The sequence below is a fragment of the Hypanus sabinus genome, chromosome 14 (genome assembly GCF_030144855.1).
Source record: "Hypanus sabinus isolate sHypSab1 chromosome 14, sHypSab1.hap1, whole genome shotgun sequence".
In the NCBI taxonomy this organism is placed as follows: Eukaryota; Metazoa; Chordata; class Chondrichthyes; order Myliobatiformes; family Dasyatidae; genus Hypanus; species Hypanus sabinus.
Window position 1 is genome coordinate 107763491 of NC_082719.1, and position 18459 is coordinate 107781949.

Here is an 18459-nt window from a genome sequence, read left to right on the forward strand (position 1 = left end):
ACAGGGATACACTTTATTTGCTGAGCTGAACGGGGAAACACTCTGACTGGTGCAGATGTACAGGGATGGACACGTTAGGAGACGGATTGGAAAAACGCTGATTTGTGAAGATGGATAATGATGGGGATGGTAGGAGATGGGGAAATCACTCTGGTTAGTGGAGATGGTCAGGGATGGAGACAGACGGAGAAGGACGAAAAAATGCCATGACTGTTGAGATGGGTAAGATTATAAGATCATGAGATTTAGGAGCAGAAGTAGGCCATTTGGCCCAATGAGTCTGTTCTGCCATTCAATCATGGGCTGATCCAATTCTTCCAGTCATCCCCACTCCCCTGCTTTCACCCATACCCTTTGATGCCCTGGCTAATCAAGAACCTATCTATCTCTGCCTTAAATACACCCGATGACTTGGCTTCCACAGCTACTTGTGGCAATAAATTCCACAGATTTACCACCCTCTGACTAAAGTAATTTCTCCGCATCTCTGTTCTAAATGGACATCATTCAATCCTGAAGTTGTGCCCTCTTGTCCTAGACTCCCCATATAACTTTGCCATAGCTAATCCGTTCAGGCCTTTTAACATTCAGAATGTTTCTATGAGATCCCCCTCATTCTCCTGAGATCCAGGGAATACAGCCCAAGAGCTGCCAGATGTTCCTCATATGGTAACCCTTTCATTCCTGGAATCATTCTCGTGACTCTTTTCTGAACCATCTCCGATGTCAGTATATCCTTTCTAAAATAAGGAGCCCAAAACTGCACACTATACTCCAAGAGTAATCTCACGAGTACCTTATAGAGCCTCAACATCACACCCCTGCTCTTATATTCTATACCTCTAGAATTGAATGCCAATATTGCATTCACCTTCTTCACCACCAACTCAGGAGGGTTAACCTGGAGGCTATCCTGCACAAGGACTCCCAAGTCCTTTGCATCCCTGCATTTTGAATTCTCTCCCCATCTAAATAATAGTCTGCCCATTAATTTCTTACTTGTTACTTCTTTGCCCATTTCCCTAAACTATCTAAGCCTCTCTGCAGGTTCTCTGTTTCCTCAACACTACCCGCTCCACCACCTATCTTTGTATCATCGGCAAATTTAACCACAAATCCATTAATCGCATAGTCCAAGTCATTGACATACATCATAAAAAGCAACAGTCCCAACACTGACCGCTGTAGAACTCCAGTGGTAACTGGCAGACAGCCAGAATAGGATCCCTTTATTCCCATTCTCTATTCTCTGCTGATCAGCCAGTGCTCCACACATGCTAGTAACTTCCCTGTAATTGCATGAGCTGTTATCTTGCTAAGCAGCTTCATGTACGGCACCTTGTGAAAGGCCTTCTGAAAATCCAAGTACACCACATCTACTGCATCTTTCATCTATCCTGCTTGTAATTTCCTCAAAGAATTACAGTAGGTTTGTCAGGCAAGATTTTCCTTTCAGGAAACCATGCCGGCTTTGGTCTATCTTGCCGTGTGCCTCCAGGTACTCCATAATCTCATCCCTAACTATCGATTCCAACAACTTAGACGAGTATAAGATGATGAGAGGCATTGATCATGTGGTTAGTCAGAGGCTTTTTCCTAGGGCTGAAATGGCTGCCAGAAGAGGACACAGGTTTAAGGTCCTGGGGAATAGGTACAGAGGAGATGTCAGGGGTAAGTTTTTTTTATGCAGAGAGTAGTGAATGCGTGGAATAGGCTGCCTGTGACGGTGGTGGAGGTGGATATGATAGGGTCTTTTAAGAGGCTTTTGGATAGGTACATGGAGCCTATCTTGTCATGTACCTCCAAGTACTCTATAATCTCATCCCTAACTATCGATTCCAACATCTTAGAGGTGTATAAGATGATGAGAGGCATTGGTCGTGTGGATAGTCAGAGGCTTTTTCCCAGGGCTGAAATGGCTGCCACAAGAGGGCACAGGTTTAAGGTGCTTGGGAGTAAATACAGAGGAGATGTCAGGGGTCAGTTTTTTACGCAGAGAGTGGTGAGTGTGTGGAATGGGCTGTCAGCAATGGTGGTGGAGGCAGATATGATAGGATCTTTTAAGAGACTTATGGTTAGGTACATGGAGCTTAGAAAAATAGAGGGCTATGGGTAACCCTAGTAATTTCTAAAGTAGGGCCATGTTTGGCACAACCTTGAAGAGGCTATTGTGCTGTAGGTTTCCTATGTTACTATGTTTCTAACTTCCCAACCATTGATGTCAGGCTATCAGGCCTATAGTTTCCTTTCTGCTGCCTCCCACCCTTCTTAAATAGTGGAGTAATATTTGCAATTTTTCAGTCATACAGTACAATGCCAGAATCTATTGATTCATGGAAGATCATCGTTAATGCCTCCACAATCTCTCCAGCTACTTCCTTCAGAACCCAAGGGTGCATTCCATCAGGTCCAGGAGATTTATCCATCCTCAGACCATTAAGCTTCCTGAGCACCTTCTTAGTCATAATTTTCACTGCACAAACTTCACTTCCCTGACACTCTTGAATGTTCGGTATATTGCAGTTGTCTTCCATTGTGAAGACTGATGCAAAATATGCATTTAGTTCCTCTGCCATCTCTGCGCATCTCATTACAATATCTCCAGCGTCATTTTCTATCGGTCATATATCTGCCCTCAACTCTCTTTTACTTCTTATTTGGAATATACATGTCTTGCACTTCCCTTATTTTTCACAGAAACTCCAGCCATTGCTGCTCTGCTGTCCTTCCTGTTCGTGTCCTTTCCAGTCAACTTTCGCCAGTTCCCCTCTCATGCCATTGTAATTTCCTTTATTCCACTGAAATAACAGATTGGAATTTAGTTTCTCCTTTTCAAACTTCAAAGTGAACTCGATCATATTTTAATCACTGTTCCCTAAGGTTCCTTAACCTTAAGCTCTCTTATCACCTCCGGTCATTGCACAACACCCAATCCAGCACAGCCGCTCAACAACAGGCTGTTTTAAAAAGCTATGCCTTAGACGTCCTCCAAATTCCCTCTCTTGAGGTCCAGTACTAGCCTGGTTTTCCACTTTCATGTTAAAATCCCCAACGATTACAATGACACGCCTTTTCAGTCTCCTTCTGTAATTTGGAATCCACATCTCAGCTGCTGTCATTCAACTGCTATTAGGGTCCTTTTACCCTTGCATTTCTTAACTTCACCTGTTGAGACTCTACACCTTCCGATCCTATGTCATCCCTTTCTAATGATTTAATATTATTTCTTATAAACAGGGCCACACCACCCCCCTGCCTACTAAACTATCTTTCCAATACATAATATATCCCTGTAGCCATCCCTTAGCCAAGTTTCAGAGATGGCCACAATGTCATACTTGCCAATCTGTAGCTGAATTTCAAGATCGTCCATTTTATTTCATATGCTGCATGCATTCAAATATAACACTTTCAGTCCAGTATTTTTTAAGCGACGAAATCTGTGAATGCTGGTAATTCAAACAGCAACACACACAAAATGCTGGTGGAACACAGCAGGCCAGGTAGCATCTATAGGGAGAAGCGCTGTCGACGTTTTGGGCCAAGACCTGACGAAGAGTCTCAGCCTGAAACATCGACAGCGCTTCTCCCTATAGATGCAGTCCAGTATTTGTTGTTTTCTGTTGTAAATCAACCCACCAGCTGTGATTATGCCTAATCTCCTGCCTGTCCTTTCTATCATCTCTGTTGCACGCTACCTTTGATTTATTTCTGTTTTCCCTTTCCTCAGCCCAATCACTCCAGTTACCATCCCCCTGCCAAATTAGTTTAAACCCTCCCGAACAGCTCTATTAAACCTCCATGTGAGGATAAGGATGGAGATGGATGGTAAAGCACTCTCAATGGTAGTAATGGATTGGGATGGAGATGGTAGGGGGTTTACAGGAAAACACTTAGACTGATGAACAGAAATGGAGATGGTAGGAGAAGTACGGGAAAACAGTCTGACTGGTGGAAGTGGACAGTGATGGTGATTGTTGGAGGTGGACAGCTTGTTGTTGAGCCAACTAGGGGATTGGCTGCACTGGATTGGGTGTTGTGCAATGATCTGGAGGTAATAAGAGAGCTTAAGGTTAAGGAACCCTTAGGGAACAGTGATCACAATATGGTTGAATTCACTTTGAAATTTGAAATGCTGTTCATTTTCTGTTCTCAGCCTCAACAATTTTAATCTTGCTGCAAGCTTTAATTGGCTCTGGATAATGGAGCCGACCATGGGTTTGTGTTCTGCCATCACACCTCCAGCGATGGCCACCCCAGCTCTATGTGCACTCTCAGGGTCTGGTTTGCCGAATCCCCCAAAAGATTGCAGAAGTGCTAGATCCTTTAGTGGGCTCAAAAGTACATCCTTAAAAGGGAATTACATGCGGCAGACTGCAGCAATCGTAGTTCAGAAGAAGCATATCTACTAGAGTACCTAGTAATTTTGTGAGTTGTCTGCAAAACATTACTGTAGGGTCACTGGTGTCTTCTTACATATTTATATGTCTATCCTGCTGAACGGTCTTGGCCCGAAACATTGGCTGTACTCTCTTGCATTGAAGCAACCTGGCCTGCTGAGTTCCTCCAGCATTTGGTGTGCATTACTTGGATTTCCAGCATCTGCAGACTTTGTCATTTGATATTTATATTATTTGTGTTTTTTAATTATGATTGTGTTTTATTGTGTTACTTTTTGTGCTGCATCAGACTAGGAGTAACAATTATTTTATTCTCCCTGACATTAAACAATCTTGAGTCCTGTTGATGAGAGTTTATAGCTGGTGTTCAAAACACACGGTAAACACATCCTTTTGCCACTTGTCCACAGCCATCCCCTACCAAATCTCCATCACCACTGGCCCGGAACGAGATGCAGGTACCACCAGCCGAGCTTACATCATCATCATGGGGCCACAGAAGGTTCACACCGCTCGGATGTGGCTCCAACTTCCTGAAGGCAGGAATGGATTTAAGCCCGGGTCAGTGGAAAAGTTCCAAATGATGGGTTTGGATGTTGGAGACATCAAGAAAATTGAGGTGAGCTTTGTCAGTGATTTCTACCCTGTGGGAAGTGAACATTCTTCACCTGTACAGTAATACAGGCTGAACAATGTTCATCTGTACAGTAACAACAGCTGATCAATATCCGCCTATATGGCAAAACCAGTTGAATATCACTTATCTGTTGCGTGTGTGAGTTATATGGACTGTTTGGGGCACCTTGGTCCGCAGGTTTGCTTGTTGGTGAAACATGAGTACAGTTGAATGACAATAGACAACAGACACTAGGTGCAGGAGTAGACCATTCGGCCCTTCAAGACAGCACCGCCATTCACTGTGATCATGGCTGATCATCCACAATCCACAAGTACCCTGTTCCTGCCTTCTCCCCATATCCCTTGACTCCGCTATCTTTAAGAGCACTATCTAACTCTTTCTTGAAAACATCCAGAGAATTGGCCTCCACTGCCTTCTGAGGCAGAGCATTCCACAGATCCATAATTCTCTGGGTGAAAAAAGTTTTCCTCAACTCCATTCTAAATGGCCTACCCCTTATTCTTAAACTGTGTCTTCTGGTTCTGGACTCCCCCAACATCAGGAACATGTTTCCTGCCTCTAGCGTGTCGAATCCCTTAATAATCTTATATGTTTCAATCAGATCCCCTCTCATCCTTCTAAATTCCAGTGTATACAAGCCTAGTCGCTCCAATCTTTCAACCTATGACAGTCCCGCCATCCCGGGAATTAATCTTGTGAACCTTTGCTGTTCTCCCTCAATAGCAAGAATGTCCTTCCTCAAATTTGGAGACCAAAACTGCACACGATACTCCAGGTGTGGTCTCACCAGGGCCTTGTACAACTGCAGGAGGACCCCTTTGCTCCTATTCTCAACTCCCCTTGTTATGAAGGCCAACATGCCATTAGCTTTCTTCACTGCCTGCTGTACCTGCATGCTTACTTTCGGTGACTGATGAACAAGGACACCGAGATCTCGTTGTACTTCCCCTTTTCCTAACTTGACATCATTCAGATAGTAATCTGCCTTCCTGTTCTTGCCACCAAAATGGATAATCTATCATTTATCCACATTAAACTGCATCTGCCATGCATCTGCCCACTCACCCAACCTGTCCAAGTCACCCTGAATTCTCCTAACATCCTCCTCATATTTTACACTGCCACCCAGCTTTGCGTCATCTGCAAGAAACTGAAACTGAACTTGAACTTAAACCCTAACAGGAGGGAACAAAGGACTTCATAACACCTGAAAGATGAGCTATTCTATGACTGGTAAATGTTAACTCCACAGATACTGCTATACCTGCTAAGTATTTACAGTTCTTTGTTTTATTTCAGAAACAACCCAGATTGTGTCCCAGTGCTTGGTCAATGTCATTCATGAATTCTTGCATGGTCCAATTCTGCCTGTTATCTTTCCTACATTTTACCATTACCTGTACTTCCAAATCACTCTGAGATATGCGGAAGTTGTGGATGTTCAAGTTTAATTTTCATTCAACCATACCCATGAATACAGCCAAATGAAACAGTGTTCCTCTGGGGCCAGAGTGCAAAACCAAGTACCACCAGTCACACACAGTACACAGCACATAGAACATGTATAATTGTAACAGCAGAAAAACATGCAGTTACAAAAAAATCTAAAAAAATAATCTAGCCCAAGTCCCTGAGTGTAATACCCTGTAGATTGGTGGTGTGTGCATATTGTCCTGGAGCCATGTTAATGCAAACTTTATCACAGAAACATAGAAAACCTACAGAGGAATACAGGCCCTTGGGCCCACAAAGCTGTGCAGAACATGTCCTTACCTTAGAACTACCTAGGCTTATCCATAGCCCTCTATTTTTCTGAGCTCCATGTAACTATTCAGAAGTCTCTTACCCTATTGTTCCACCTTCACCACCGCTGCAAGCAGCCCATTCCACACATTCACCACTCTCTGTGTTTTTTAAAAAAAAACCTACCCCTGATATCTCCTCTGTACCTACTTCTAAGCACCTTTAAACTATGCCCTGTCACGCTAGCCATTTCAGCCCTGGGAAAAAGCCTCTGACTATCCACATGATCAATGCCTTTCATTATCTTGTGCACCTCTATCAGGTCACCTCTCATCCTCCATCACTCCAAGGAGAAAAGGCTGAGTTCACTCAACCTGTTTTCATAAGGCGTGCTCCCCAATCCAGGCAACATCCTTCTAAATCTCCTCTGCACCCTTTCTATGGTTTCCATGTCTTTCCTGTAGTGAGGCGACCAGAACTGAGCAGTGGGGTCTGACCAGGGACATGTATAGCTGCAACATTACCTCCTGGCTCTTAAACCCAATCCCACGATTGATGAAGGCCAATGCACCGTGTGCCTTCTTAACCATAGAGTCAACCTGCACAGCAGCTTTGAGTGTCCTGTGGACTCAAACCTCAAGATCCCTCTGACCCTCCACACTGCCAAGAGTCCTACCATTAATGCTATATTCTGCCATCATATTTGATCTATCAAAATGAACCACTTCACACTTACCTGAATTGCATTGGCCACTTCTCTGCCCAGTTTTACATCCTATCAATCTCCCATTGTAATCTCTGACAGCCCTCCACACTGTCCACAACACCCCCAACCTTTGTGTCATCAGCAAACTTACTAACCCATCCCTCCACTTCCTCATCCAGGTCATTTATAAAGATCACAAAGAGTAGAAGTCCCAGAACAGATCCCTGAGACACACCACTGGTCACCAACTGCCATGCAGAATATGACCCATCTACAACCACTTTTTGCCTTCTGTGAGCAAGCCAGTTCTGGATCAACAAAGCAATGTCCCCTTGGATCCCATGCCTCATTACTTTCTCAATAAGCCTTGCATGGGGTACCTTATCAAATGCCTTGCTGAAATCCATATAAACTACATCTACGGCTCTATCTTCATCAATGTGTTTAGTCACATCCTCAAAAAATTCAATCATGCTCATAACATACGGCCTGGCTTTTGCAAAGCTATGCTGACTATTCCTAATTATATTATACCTCTCCAAATGTTCATAAATCCTGCCTCTCAGGATCTTCTCCATCATCTTACCAACCACTGAGATAAGACTCACTGGTCTATAATTTCCTGAGCTATCTCTACTCCCTTTCTTGAATAAGGAAACTACATCCACAACCTCCAGTCCTCCAGAACCTCTCCTGTCCCATTTGTTGATGCAAAGATCAAAACCAGAGGCTCAGCAATCTCCTCCCTTGCCTCCCACACTAGCCTGGGGTACATCCCATCCAGTCCCAGTGACTTATCTAACTTGATGCTTTCCAAAAGCTCCAGTACATCCTCTTCCTTAATAGCTACATGCTCAAGCTTTTCAGTCTGCTGCAAGTTATCCCCACAATCACCAAGATTCTTTTCCGTAGTGAATACTGAAGCAAAGTATTCATTAAGTACCTCTGCTATTTCCTTTGGTTCCATACACACTTCCCTTTGTCACACTTGATAGGTCCTATTTTCTCACGCCTTATCCTCTTGCTCTTCACATACTTGTAGAATGCCTTAAGGTTTTCCCTTGATTCTGTCTGCCAAGACCTTCTCATGGACCATTCTGGCTCTCCTAATTTCATTCTTCTGTTCCTTCCTGTTAGCCTTATAATCTTCTAGATCTCTATCACTACCTAGTTTTTGAACCTTTCATAAGCTCTTCTTTTATTCTTGACTAGATTTACAACAGCCTTTGTACACCATGGTTCCTGTACCCTACCATCCTTTCCCTGTCTCATTGGAACGTTCCTATGCAGAACCCCATGCAAATATCCCCTGAACATTTGCCACATTTCTTCCATATGTTTCCCTGAGAACATCTGTTTCCAATTTATGCTTCGAAGTTCCTGCCTGATAGCCTCATATCTCCCCTTACTCCAATTAAACATTTCCCTAACTTGTTTGTTCCTATCCCTCTCCAGTGCGATGGTACAGGAAATAGCATTATGATCACTATCTCCAAAATGCTCTCCCACTGAGAGACCTGACACCTGACCAAGTTCATTTCCCAATATCAGATCAAGTACAGCCTCTCCTCTTGTAGACTTATCTACAAGAGGAACCTTCCTAAACACACCTAACAAACACCACCCCATCTAAAACCCTCACTCCAGGAGCATGCCAATCAATATTTGGGAAAATCAAATCTCCCACCACAACCCTGTTATTATTACACATTAGCAGAATCTGTCTCCCTATCTGCTCCTCGATGTCCCTGTTGCTATTGGGTGGTCTATATATAAAAAAAAACACCCAGTAGAGTTATTGACCCCTTCCTGTTCCTAACTTCCACCCACAGAGACTCTGCAGACAATCCCTTCATGACTTCCTCCTTTTCTACAGCCGTGACACTATCTCTGATCAACAGTGTCACGCCCCCACCTCTTTTGCCTCCCTCCCTATCCTTTCTGAAACATCTAAAGCCTGGCACTTGAAGTAGCCATTCCTGCCCCTGAACCATCCAAATCTCTGTAATGGCCACATCATCATAGCTCCAAGTGCTGATCCAAGCTCTAAGCTCATCTGCTTTATTCATAATACTCCTCGCTTTAAAATAGACACATCTCAAACCATCATGTCTCAGTGCATCCCTTCTCTATCACCTCCCTATCCTCCCTTTTTCACCGTCTCCAAACTTTCTCTATTTGTGAGCCAACTTCCTCTTCCCCAGTCTCTTCAGTTCAGTTCCCGTCCCCCAGCAATTCTGGTTTAAACTCTTCCTAGTAGCCTTAGCAAAACTCCCCGCCAGGATATTGTGGTGAACTACATATACCTGTCTGGATATGCCCCCCCCGCCCCCGCTGACTGCTCCTGTGACTCCTCCCACTGACCGTGGCTCCTCCCACAGACCCCGGTATAAAGGTGATTGAGGCCTGAGCCCTGCCCTGCCCTCAGTCTCCAGGATGTAGTATGGTGGTCAATTGCTGCTTGTTCTTTCTTCCAGTCAATAAGAGCCAATATCTTGCCTCACGTCTCGGAGAGTTATTGATGGTGCATCAGATATTGGTCCCCCTGGGATTCAAGTGCAACCCATCCTTTTTTTACAGGTCACACCTGCCCCAAAAGAGGTCCCAGTGATCCAGAAATCTGAATCCCTGCCCCCTGCTCCAATCCCTCAGCCATGCATTTATCGTGCCCTTTCTCTGTCTGACCAAACAGCTGGGTCACGATGGCGCGACCCCAGAGAGCTGCTGGCTAGTGGATGAAATGGAGATCACCGTGCCCACCAAAGGCATCATGTACATCTTTCAGTGCAAGTGCTGGCTGGCCAGGGACCGAGGGGATGGGCTGACAGCGAGGGTCTTCAGCATTCTTGATGCAGAAACTATCCAAGTTGGCCAGAAGGTAAGGGTTGTTGTGCATCTTCTCAGGACTTGTCTCAGATTTACATGCTCAGCCTCTATCAGATAGACTATGCAGGTACATTGGGCTTCATAAATAAACGGACTGAGTACAGAAGACGGGTTGTTATGCTGAAGTTGTATAAGACACTGGTGAGGCCTATTTTGGAGTACTGTATGCAGTTCTGGTCCTACCTACGGGAAAGATGTCAATAAGATTGAAGGAGCGCAGAGAAAATTTACAAGAATGTGCTGATATTTGAGCACCTGAGTTATAGGGAAAGGTTAAGTAGATTAGGACTTTACTTCCTGGAGTGTAGGTGAATGAGGGTTCTGCTGAAGGGTCTCGGCCTGAAACCTTGACTGTACTTTTTTCCATAGATGCTGCCTGGCCTGCTGAGTGCCTCCAGCATTTTGTGGGTGTTGCTCGGATTTCCAACATCTTCAGATCTTCTCTTGTTTGTGAGAATGAGGGGAGATTTGACAGGTATACAAAATTATGAGGGTTATAGATCGGGTACACGTAAGTAGACATTTTCCACTGAGGTGGGTGAGATTAGAACTAGAGGTCATAGGTTTCTAATAAAAGGTGAAGTATCTAGAGGAAATATTTTAGGGAAAGCTGAGAAGGAACTTTTTCACTCCAAGGGTGGTGCGAATGTGGATAGACTGCCAGCAGAAGTGGTGGATGCGTCTTTGTTCTTAACATTTCAGAGAAGTTTGGAAGTGAACATGGATGGGAGGGCTATGGCTTGGTGCAATTCAATGAAGCTAAGCAGATTAATAGTTTGGCATGGACTAGATGGGCCAAAGGGCCTGTTTCTGTGCTGAAATGCTCTATGACTCTATGATATGGACTCCAAATAGGAATAATGCAGATAGAGCATACAGAAGGGAAACAAATGATAATGGCAAAATTCACTGGTTCTATTTGGTATTTGTCAAGATTCAAGAGTATTTTATGTCATTGCCAGTACACAACTGTAGAGGAGAACAAAATAATTGTTACTCTGATCTAGTACGGCACAAAAAAAAGATAAAGACCACAATAATAAAAAATACAATAAATACATAAGATAGCTTATATACATAGAATGATTGTCCATAAAGTGACACCAGGCTGCACGTAAGGTAACAGGAAATAGTGGGTAGAGTTAATGGGTGGAGGTGTTGATCAGTCTTACTGCTTAGAGAAAGTAGCTGTTTTTGAGTCTGGTGGTTGCAGTGAGGATGCTACGTAGCCTCTCCCCTGATGGGAGTGGGACAAGCAGTCTAAGCTCAGGGTAGGTGGAATGCTTCATTATGCTACAAAGAGTTTACAGTAAATGTAATTGTTGACCAGGTGCCTTATGAAGTAACTGTTGTCACTGGTGACACTCCAAGTGCAGGAACTGATGCCAACATTTACATGTCAGTCTTTGGGGCCAACGGGACAACGGAGGAGATGCTCCTTGAGAAGAATGGTGACAGGTGAGTTCAAACTTTCAGAAGTCTAGTGCTTCACATCAGCCGTGGTTTCAACTCACTTTACAGTCCATATTGCCATTGTTGGAGCACACCTATACAACTCATCACTTGGTATATTGTAACTGCCACTTTACTGTGGTCACAATCATCAACTGAGAAGAACAAGAATCCTAGTGAACACAGCCTTCCGGGGGCTGTTACCAAGAAAATAATTTCTGCCATTTCTCAAGGGTCTTGTCCTGAAACATCAGCTGTTTATTCCCTTCTGTAGATGCTGCCTGACCTCCTGAGTTCCTCCAGCATGTTGTGTGCTCTGCAGAATTTCTTATGGTTACGTCCGTCATGGGCACAAGCATCCATACCATCGAGAACATCTTCAAAAGATGAAGCCTGTAAAAGGTAGCATCCATCACCCAGGACTTCCTCTCTTCTCATTGCTGCCATCAGGAAGGAGGTACAGGAGCCTGAAGACACACACTCAACACTTCAGTATCAGCTTCTTCCGCACCGCCATCAGATTTCTGAATAATGGACCCATGAACTGTACACTACTGTTTTCTGGGTTTTGTTGCTCTATTTATCAAACTTCAAAAAGTTCAAAGTAACATCAGGCAAGGGAAGGGGAAAGGGCAGGTTGTGCAGGGTTCCCCTGTGGCCATTCCCTTCCAAAGAAGTATACTGATTTGGATACTGTTGGGGAGGGATGGCTTACCTGGGACAAGCTGTGGCAGCCGGATCTCTGGCACTGAGTCTGGTTCTGCAGTGCAGAAGGGAGGGAGGAAGAAGAGGAGAGTGATAGTGATAGGGGACTCCATAGTCAGGGATACAGACAGGAGATTCTGTGGTCATGACAGAGACTCCCGGATGGTTTGTTGCTTCCCAGGTGCCAGGGTCAGGGATGTCTCTGATCGAGTGCACAGCATTCTGAGATGGGAGGATGATCAGCCAGATGTCGTGGTACCAATGACATAGGTAGAAAGAGTCAGGAGGTCCTGAAGAGTGATTATAGAGAGTTTGGTAGGAAGTTGAAAAAGAGAACCTTGAGGGATTGCTACCTGTGCCATGTGCCAGTAAGGGTAATAGTAGGATGCTCTGGCAGATGAACACGTGGCTGAGAAACTGGTGTAGGGGGCAGGGTTTCAGATTTCTAGATCATTGGGACGACTTCTGGGGCAGGTGGGACCTGTACAAGAGAGACGGGTTACACCTGAACTACAAGGGGACCAATATACTTGCAGGGAGGTTTGCTAGTGTTATTGAGGAGGATTTAAACTAGATTTGCAGGGGGATGGGTACCAGAGTACCAGAGTAGATAGTGGAACAGGGGTAAAAATAAATGATGTTAGTAGTTCATGCAAAGTCACAAATATTAAGTTTGTGTGTGGTGGTAATAATCTTCTGAGGTGTGTATATTTCAATGCGAGGAGTATTGTGGGAAAGGCAGATGAGCTGAGGGCCTGGATTGACACATGGAATTATGACATCAAAGCCATTACTGAAACTTGGCTACAGGAGGGGCAGGACTGGCAGCTCAATGTTCCAGGGTTCTGATGTTTCAGAAGTGATAGAGGCAGAGGGATGAAGGGAGGGGGGTAGCTTTGCTAGTCAGGGAAAATATTACAGCAGTGCTTCGGCAGGACAGATTAGAGGGCTTGTCTACTGAGGCCATATGTGTGGAGCTGAGAAACAGGAAAGGTATGAGCACATTAATAGGGTTGTATTATAGACCACCCAATAGTCAGCGAGAATTGGAGGAGCAAATCTGCAGAGAGAGATAACAGACAACTGCAGGAGACAGAAAGTTGTGATTGTGGGGGATTTTAATTTTCCACACATTGATTGGGACTGCCATACTGTTAAAGGTCTAGGTGGGTTAGAGTTTGTAAAATGTGTTCAGGAAAAGTTTTCTCAATCAATATATAGATGTACCAACTAGGGAGGATGCAATATTAGATCTCCTATTAGGAAATGAGTTAGGGCAGGTGACGGAAGTGTGTGTAGGGGAACGCTTTGGTTCCAGTGATCATAACGTCATTAGTTTCAACTTGATCATGGACAAAGATAGATCTGGTCCTTGGGTTGAAGTTCTGAACTGGAAAAAGGCCAAATTTGAAGAAATGAGAAAGGATCTAAAATGCATAGATTGGGACAGGTTGCTCTTTGGCAAAGATGTGATTGGTAAGTGGGAGGCCTTCAAAGGAGAAATTTTGAGAGTGCAGAGTTTGTATGTCAGGGTTAAAGACAAAATGAATAAGAATAAGGAACCTTGGTTCTCAAGGGATATTGGAACCCTGATAAAGAAGAAGAGGGGGATGTATAACATGTATAGGCAACAGGGAGGAAATAAGATGTTTGAGGAGTATAAAAAGAGCAAGAAAATACTTAAGAAAGAAATCAAGAGGGCTAAAAGAAGACATGAGTTTGCTTTGGCAGTCAGGGTGAAGGATAATCCTAAGAGGTTCTACAGGTATGTTAAAAACAAAAGGATAGTAAGGGAGAAAATTGGTCCTCTTGAAGATCAGAGTGGTTGGCTATGTATGGAACCAAAAGAAATGGGAGAGACGTTAAATGTTTTTTTTGCATCTGTATTTACTAAGGTAACTGGAATGGAGTCAATGGGAACAAGGCTAACAAGTAGGGAGGTCATGGAACTTCTATAGATTAAAGAGGAGGAGGTGCTTGATGTCTTGATGCAAATTAGAGTAGGTAAATCCCCAGGACCTGACAGGGTATTCCCTCGGACCTTGAAGGAGATTAGTGTTGAAATTGCAGGGGCCCTGACAGAAATATTTAAAATGTTGATATCCACGGGTCAGGTGCCGGAGGATTGGAGGATAGCTCATGTAGCTCCGTTGTTTAAAAAAGGCTCAAAAGGTAAGCCGGGAAATTATAGGCTGGTAAATTTGACATCGGTAGTAGGTAAATTATTGGAAGGAATACTAACAGATAGGATCTACAAGTATTTGGATAAACAGGGCCTTATTAGAAAAAGTCAGCATGGCTTTGTACATGGTAGGTCATGTTTAACCAATCTGTTAGAGTTTTTTGAGGAAGTTACCAGGAAAAGTGGATGAAGGGAAGGTAGTGGATGTTGTATACATGGACTTCAGTAAGGCCCTCATGGGAGGTTAGTTAGGAAGATTCAGTCGCTAGGTATACATGGAGAGGTAGTAAATTGGTTTAGACATTGGCTCAATGGAAGAAGCCAGAGAGTGGTAGTGGAGGATTGCTACTCTGAGTGGAGGCCTGTGACTAGTGGTGTGCCACAGGGATCAGTGCTGGGTTCATTGTTACTTGTCATCTATATCAATGATCTGGATGATAATGTGGCAATTTGGATCCGCAAATTTGCTGATGATACAACGTTTGGAGGTTTAGTGGACAGTGAGGAAGGTTTTCAAAGCTTGCAGAGGGATTTGGACCAGTTGGAGGAATGGCTGAAAAATGGCAGATGGAGTTTAATGCAGAGAAGTGTGAGGTATTGCACTTTGGAAGGTCAAACCAAGGTAGAACATATAAGGTAAATGGTAGGACACTGAGGAGTGCTGTAGAACAGAGGGATCTGGGAGTACAGATACATAATTCCCTAAAAGTGGTGTCACAGATAGATAGGGTCGTAAAGAGTGCTTTTGGTACTTTGGCCTTTATAAATCAAAGTATTGAGTATAAGAGTTGGAATGTTATAGTGAGGTTGTGTAAGACATTGGTGAGGCTGAATTTGGAGTATTATGTGCAGTTTTGGTCACCAAATTACTGGAAGGATATTAGTAAGGTTGAAAGAGTGCAGAGAAGGTTTACAAGGATGTTGCCGGGACTTGAGAAACTAAGTTACAGAGAAAGGTTGAATAGGTTAGGACTTTATTCCCCGGAGCATAGGAGAATGAGGGGTGATTTGATAGAGGTGTATAAAATTATGATGGGTATAGATAGAGTGAATGCAAGCAGGCTTTTTCCACTGAGGCTAGGGGAGAAAAAAACCAGAGGTCATGGGTTAAGGGTGAAGGGGGAAAAGTTTAAAGGGAACATTGGGGGGGGGGCTTCTTCACACAGAGAGTGGTGGGAGTGTGGAATGAGCTGCCAGATGAAGTGGTGAATGCGGGCTCACTTTTGACATTTAAGGAAAACTTGGACAGGTATATGGATGAGAGGGGTTTAGAGGGATTTGAACATCGAACTTAGGATAACCCCCTTATAACCCCCACCTTAAATTCCTCCATATACCTGTCTAGTAGTCTCTTAAACTTCACTAGTGTATCTGCCTCCACCACTGACTCAGGCAGTGCATTCCACACACCAACCACTCTCTGAGTGAAAAACCTTCCTCTAATATCCCCCTTGAACTTCCCTCCCCTTACTTTAAAGCCATGTCCTCTTGTACTGAGCAGTGGTGCCCTGGGGAAGAGGCGCTGGATGTCCACTCTGTCAATTCCTCTTAATATCTTGTACACCTCTATCATGTCTCCTCTCATCCTCCTTCTCTCCAAAGAGTAAAACCCTAGCTCCCTTAATCTCTGATCAGAATCCATACTCTCTAGACCAGGCAGCATCCTGGTAAATCTCCTCTGTTCCCTTTCCAATGCTTCCACATCCTTCCTATAGTGAGGTGACCAGAACTGGACACAGTACTCCAAGTGCGACCTAACTAGAGTTTTATAGAGCTGCATCATTACATCGCATCTCTTAAACTCTATCCCTCGACTTATGAAAGCTAACACCCCATAAACTTTCTTAACTACCCTATGGCCCAGGTACAGGTCAGTGGGACTAGGCAGAAAAATGGTTCAGAACAGCCAAGAAGGGTCAAAAGGCCTGTTTCTGTGCTGTAATGTTCTATGGTTCTAAATTTATTATCAGAGTACATACATGTCACCACATTCAACTCTGAGATTCTTTTTCCTGCGGCCATTCTTAGCAAAACTATAGAACAGTTACTATAAACAGGATCAATGACCAACGGACTATGCAAATGCAAATATAAATAGCACTAAATAATGACCATTAGATATAGGAATGGAATATTTCATCTTGGCTGTTCCAATTTTCTTCTCAACATCCCTTCATGTCCTGACAAATCAAGAATCTATCAACCTCTGCCTTAAATATACATAAGCACTTGGCCTCCACAGCATGAAATAGCAAAATAAAGAGTCCTTAAAGTGAGACCATCAGTTGTGGGAGCACCAGAAATTGAATACAATAATTACCCCTTTTGTTCAAGAGCCTGATGATTGTGGGGTAGTAACTATTCTTGAACCTGGTGGTGCAAGTCCTGAGACTCCTGTACCTTCTACCTGATGGCAGCAGTGAGAAAAGAGCATGGCCTGGGTGGTGAGGATTTTTGATGATGGATGCTGCTATTCTACAGTAATGTTTCATGTAGATGTGCTCAATGGTTGGGAGGGTTTTATTCATGATGTACTGGGCTGAATCAACTACCTTTTGAAGGATTTTCTGTCAAAAACATTGCTGTTCCTGTAATGTGGCCAGTCAGCACACTTTCCATCACACATCTAGAGAAGTTTGCCAAGGTTTTTGATGACATGCCTGTGGTAAACTATGTATACCTGTCTGGACACACCCCTCTGCTGACCCACAGACCCCTGTATAAAGGCGATTGGAGGCATTGCTCCCCTCCTCAGTCTCCGAGATGCTGTACTCCATTTTGCTGCTAATAAAAGCCTATCGTTCGCCTCCCGTCTCCGAGAGTTATTGATGGTGCATCAATGCCAAACTACTTATTTACTTAGCAAACACGAGGAAATCTGCAGATGCTGGAAATTCTTATTTACTTTTAACTTGTTATTTATTTATTTACTTACTTACTTTTTGTACTATTTATTTAATTATATATGTTTATTTCATTGAAATTTATAGTAATTACTTTTTTATGTATTTCAATGTACTACTGCTATAAAACAATAAATTTCATGAGATATCTGGGGTCACAGCCACAAGATTCAGGGGAGTAGATTTAGGATGGAGATGAGGAGGAACTGTTTTTCCCAGAGCATGGTGAATCTGTAGAATTCTCTCCCCAGTGAAATAGTTGAGGCTACCTCAGTAAATATATTTAAGACAAGGTTGGATAGGTTTTTGCAAAGTAGGGGAATTAAGGGTTACGGGGAAAAGGCAGGTAGGTGGAGATGAGTCCATGGCCAGATCAGTCATGATCTTATTGAATGGTGGAGCAGGCTCGATGGGCCAGATGGTCTACTCCTGCTCCTGTTTCCTAGTTCAATAATATATACATTGCAGACAAGACTTTTGCCAGCACTCTCCTGAACAGACCTGTCACTGTCTCGGAAAGGAACCTCCCAGAGGCACAGTTCTTTCAGCCAGAACAGATTACAGTAGACATGATATTTGCCGTGAGGCAAGTCAAGAGAAGTGCATCAAGCAGAACAAGCCTCTTTACTCTGTCTTCCTTGACCTGACAATTTGACACTGTGAACAGGGAGGCTCTCTGGATCATCCTGAGACGTTACAGATGCCCTAAGAAATTCATGAAGATGATTCATTTGCTCCAGGACGGAACGACTGGACAGGTCCTTTGCAATGGTGATACGTCAGCTGCAGTTGCCATTTCCAATAGGGTGAAGCAAGGCTGTGTACTAGCCCCAGTCCAGTTC

General features: G+C 43.8%; 1 protein-coding gene across 1 annotated transcript in view; it reads left to right on the top strand.

Annotated features, from left to right (window-relative positions):
• Nucleotides 1-18459, top strand: part of loxhd1b (lipoxygenase homology PLAT domains 1b) — a 388496-nt gene that overhangs the window by 300902 nt on the left and 69135 nt on the right. Inside the window, exons 38-40 of the mRNA XM_059989781.1 lie at nt 4811-5019; nt 10182-10367; nt 11706-11833. Of these exons, the coding sequence (XP_059845764.1) occupies nt 4811-5019; nt 10182-10367; nt 11706-11833 (523 nt within the window). The remainder of the gene's footprint in view (nt 1-4810; nt 5020-10181; nt 10368-11705; nt 11834-18459) is intronic.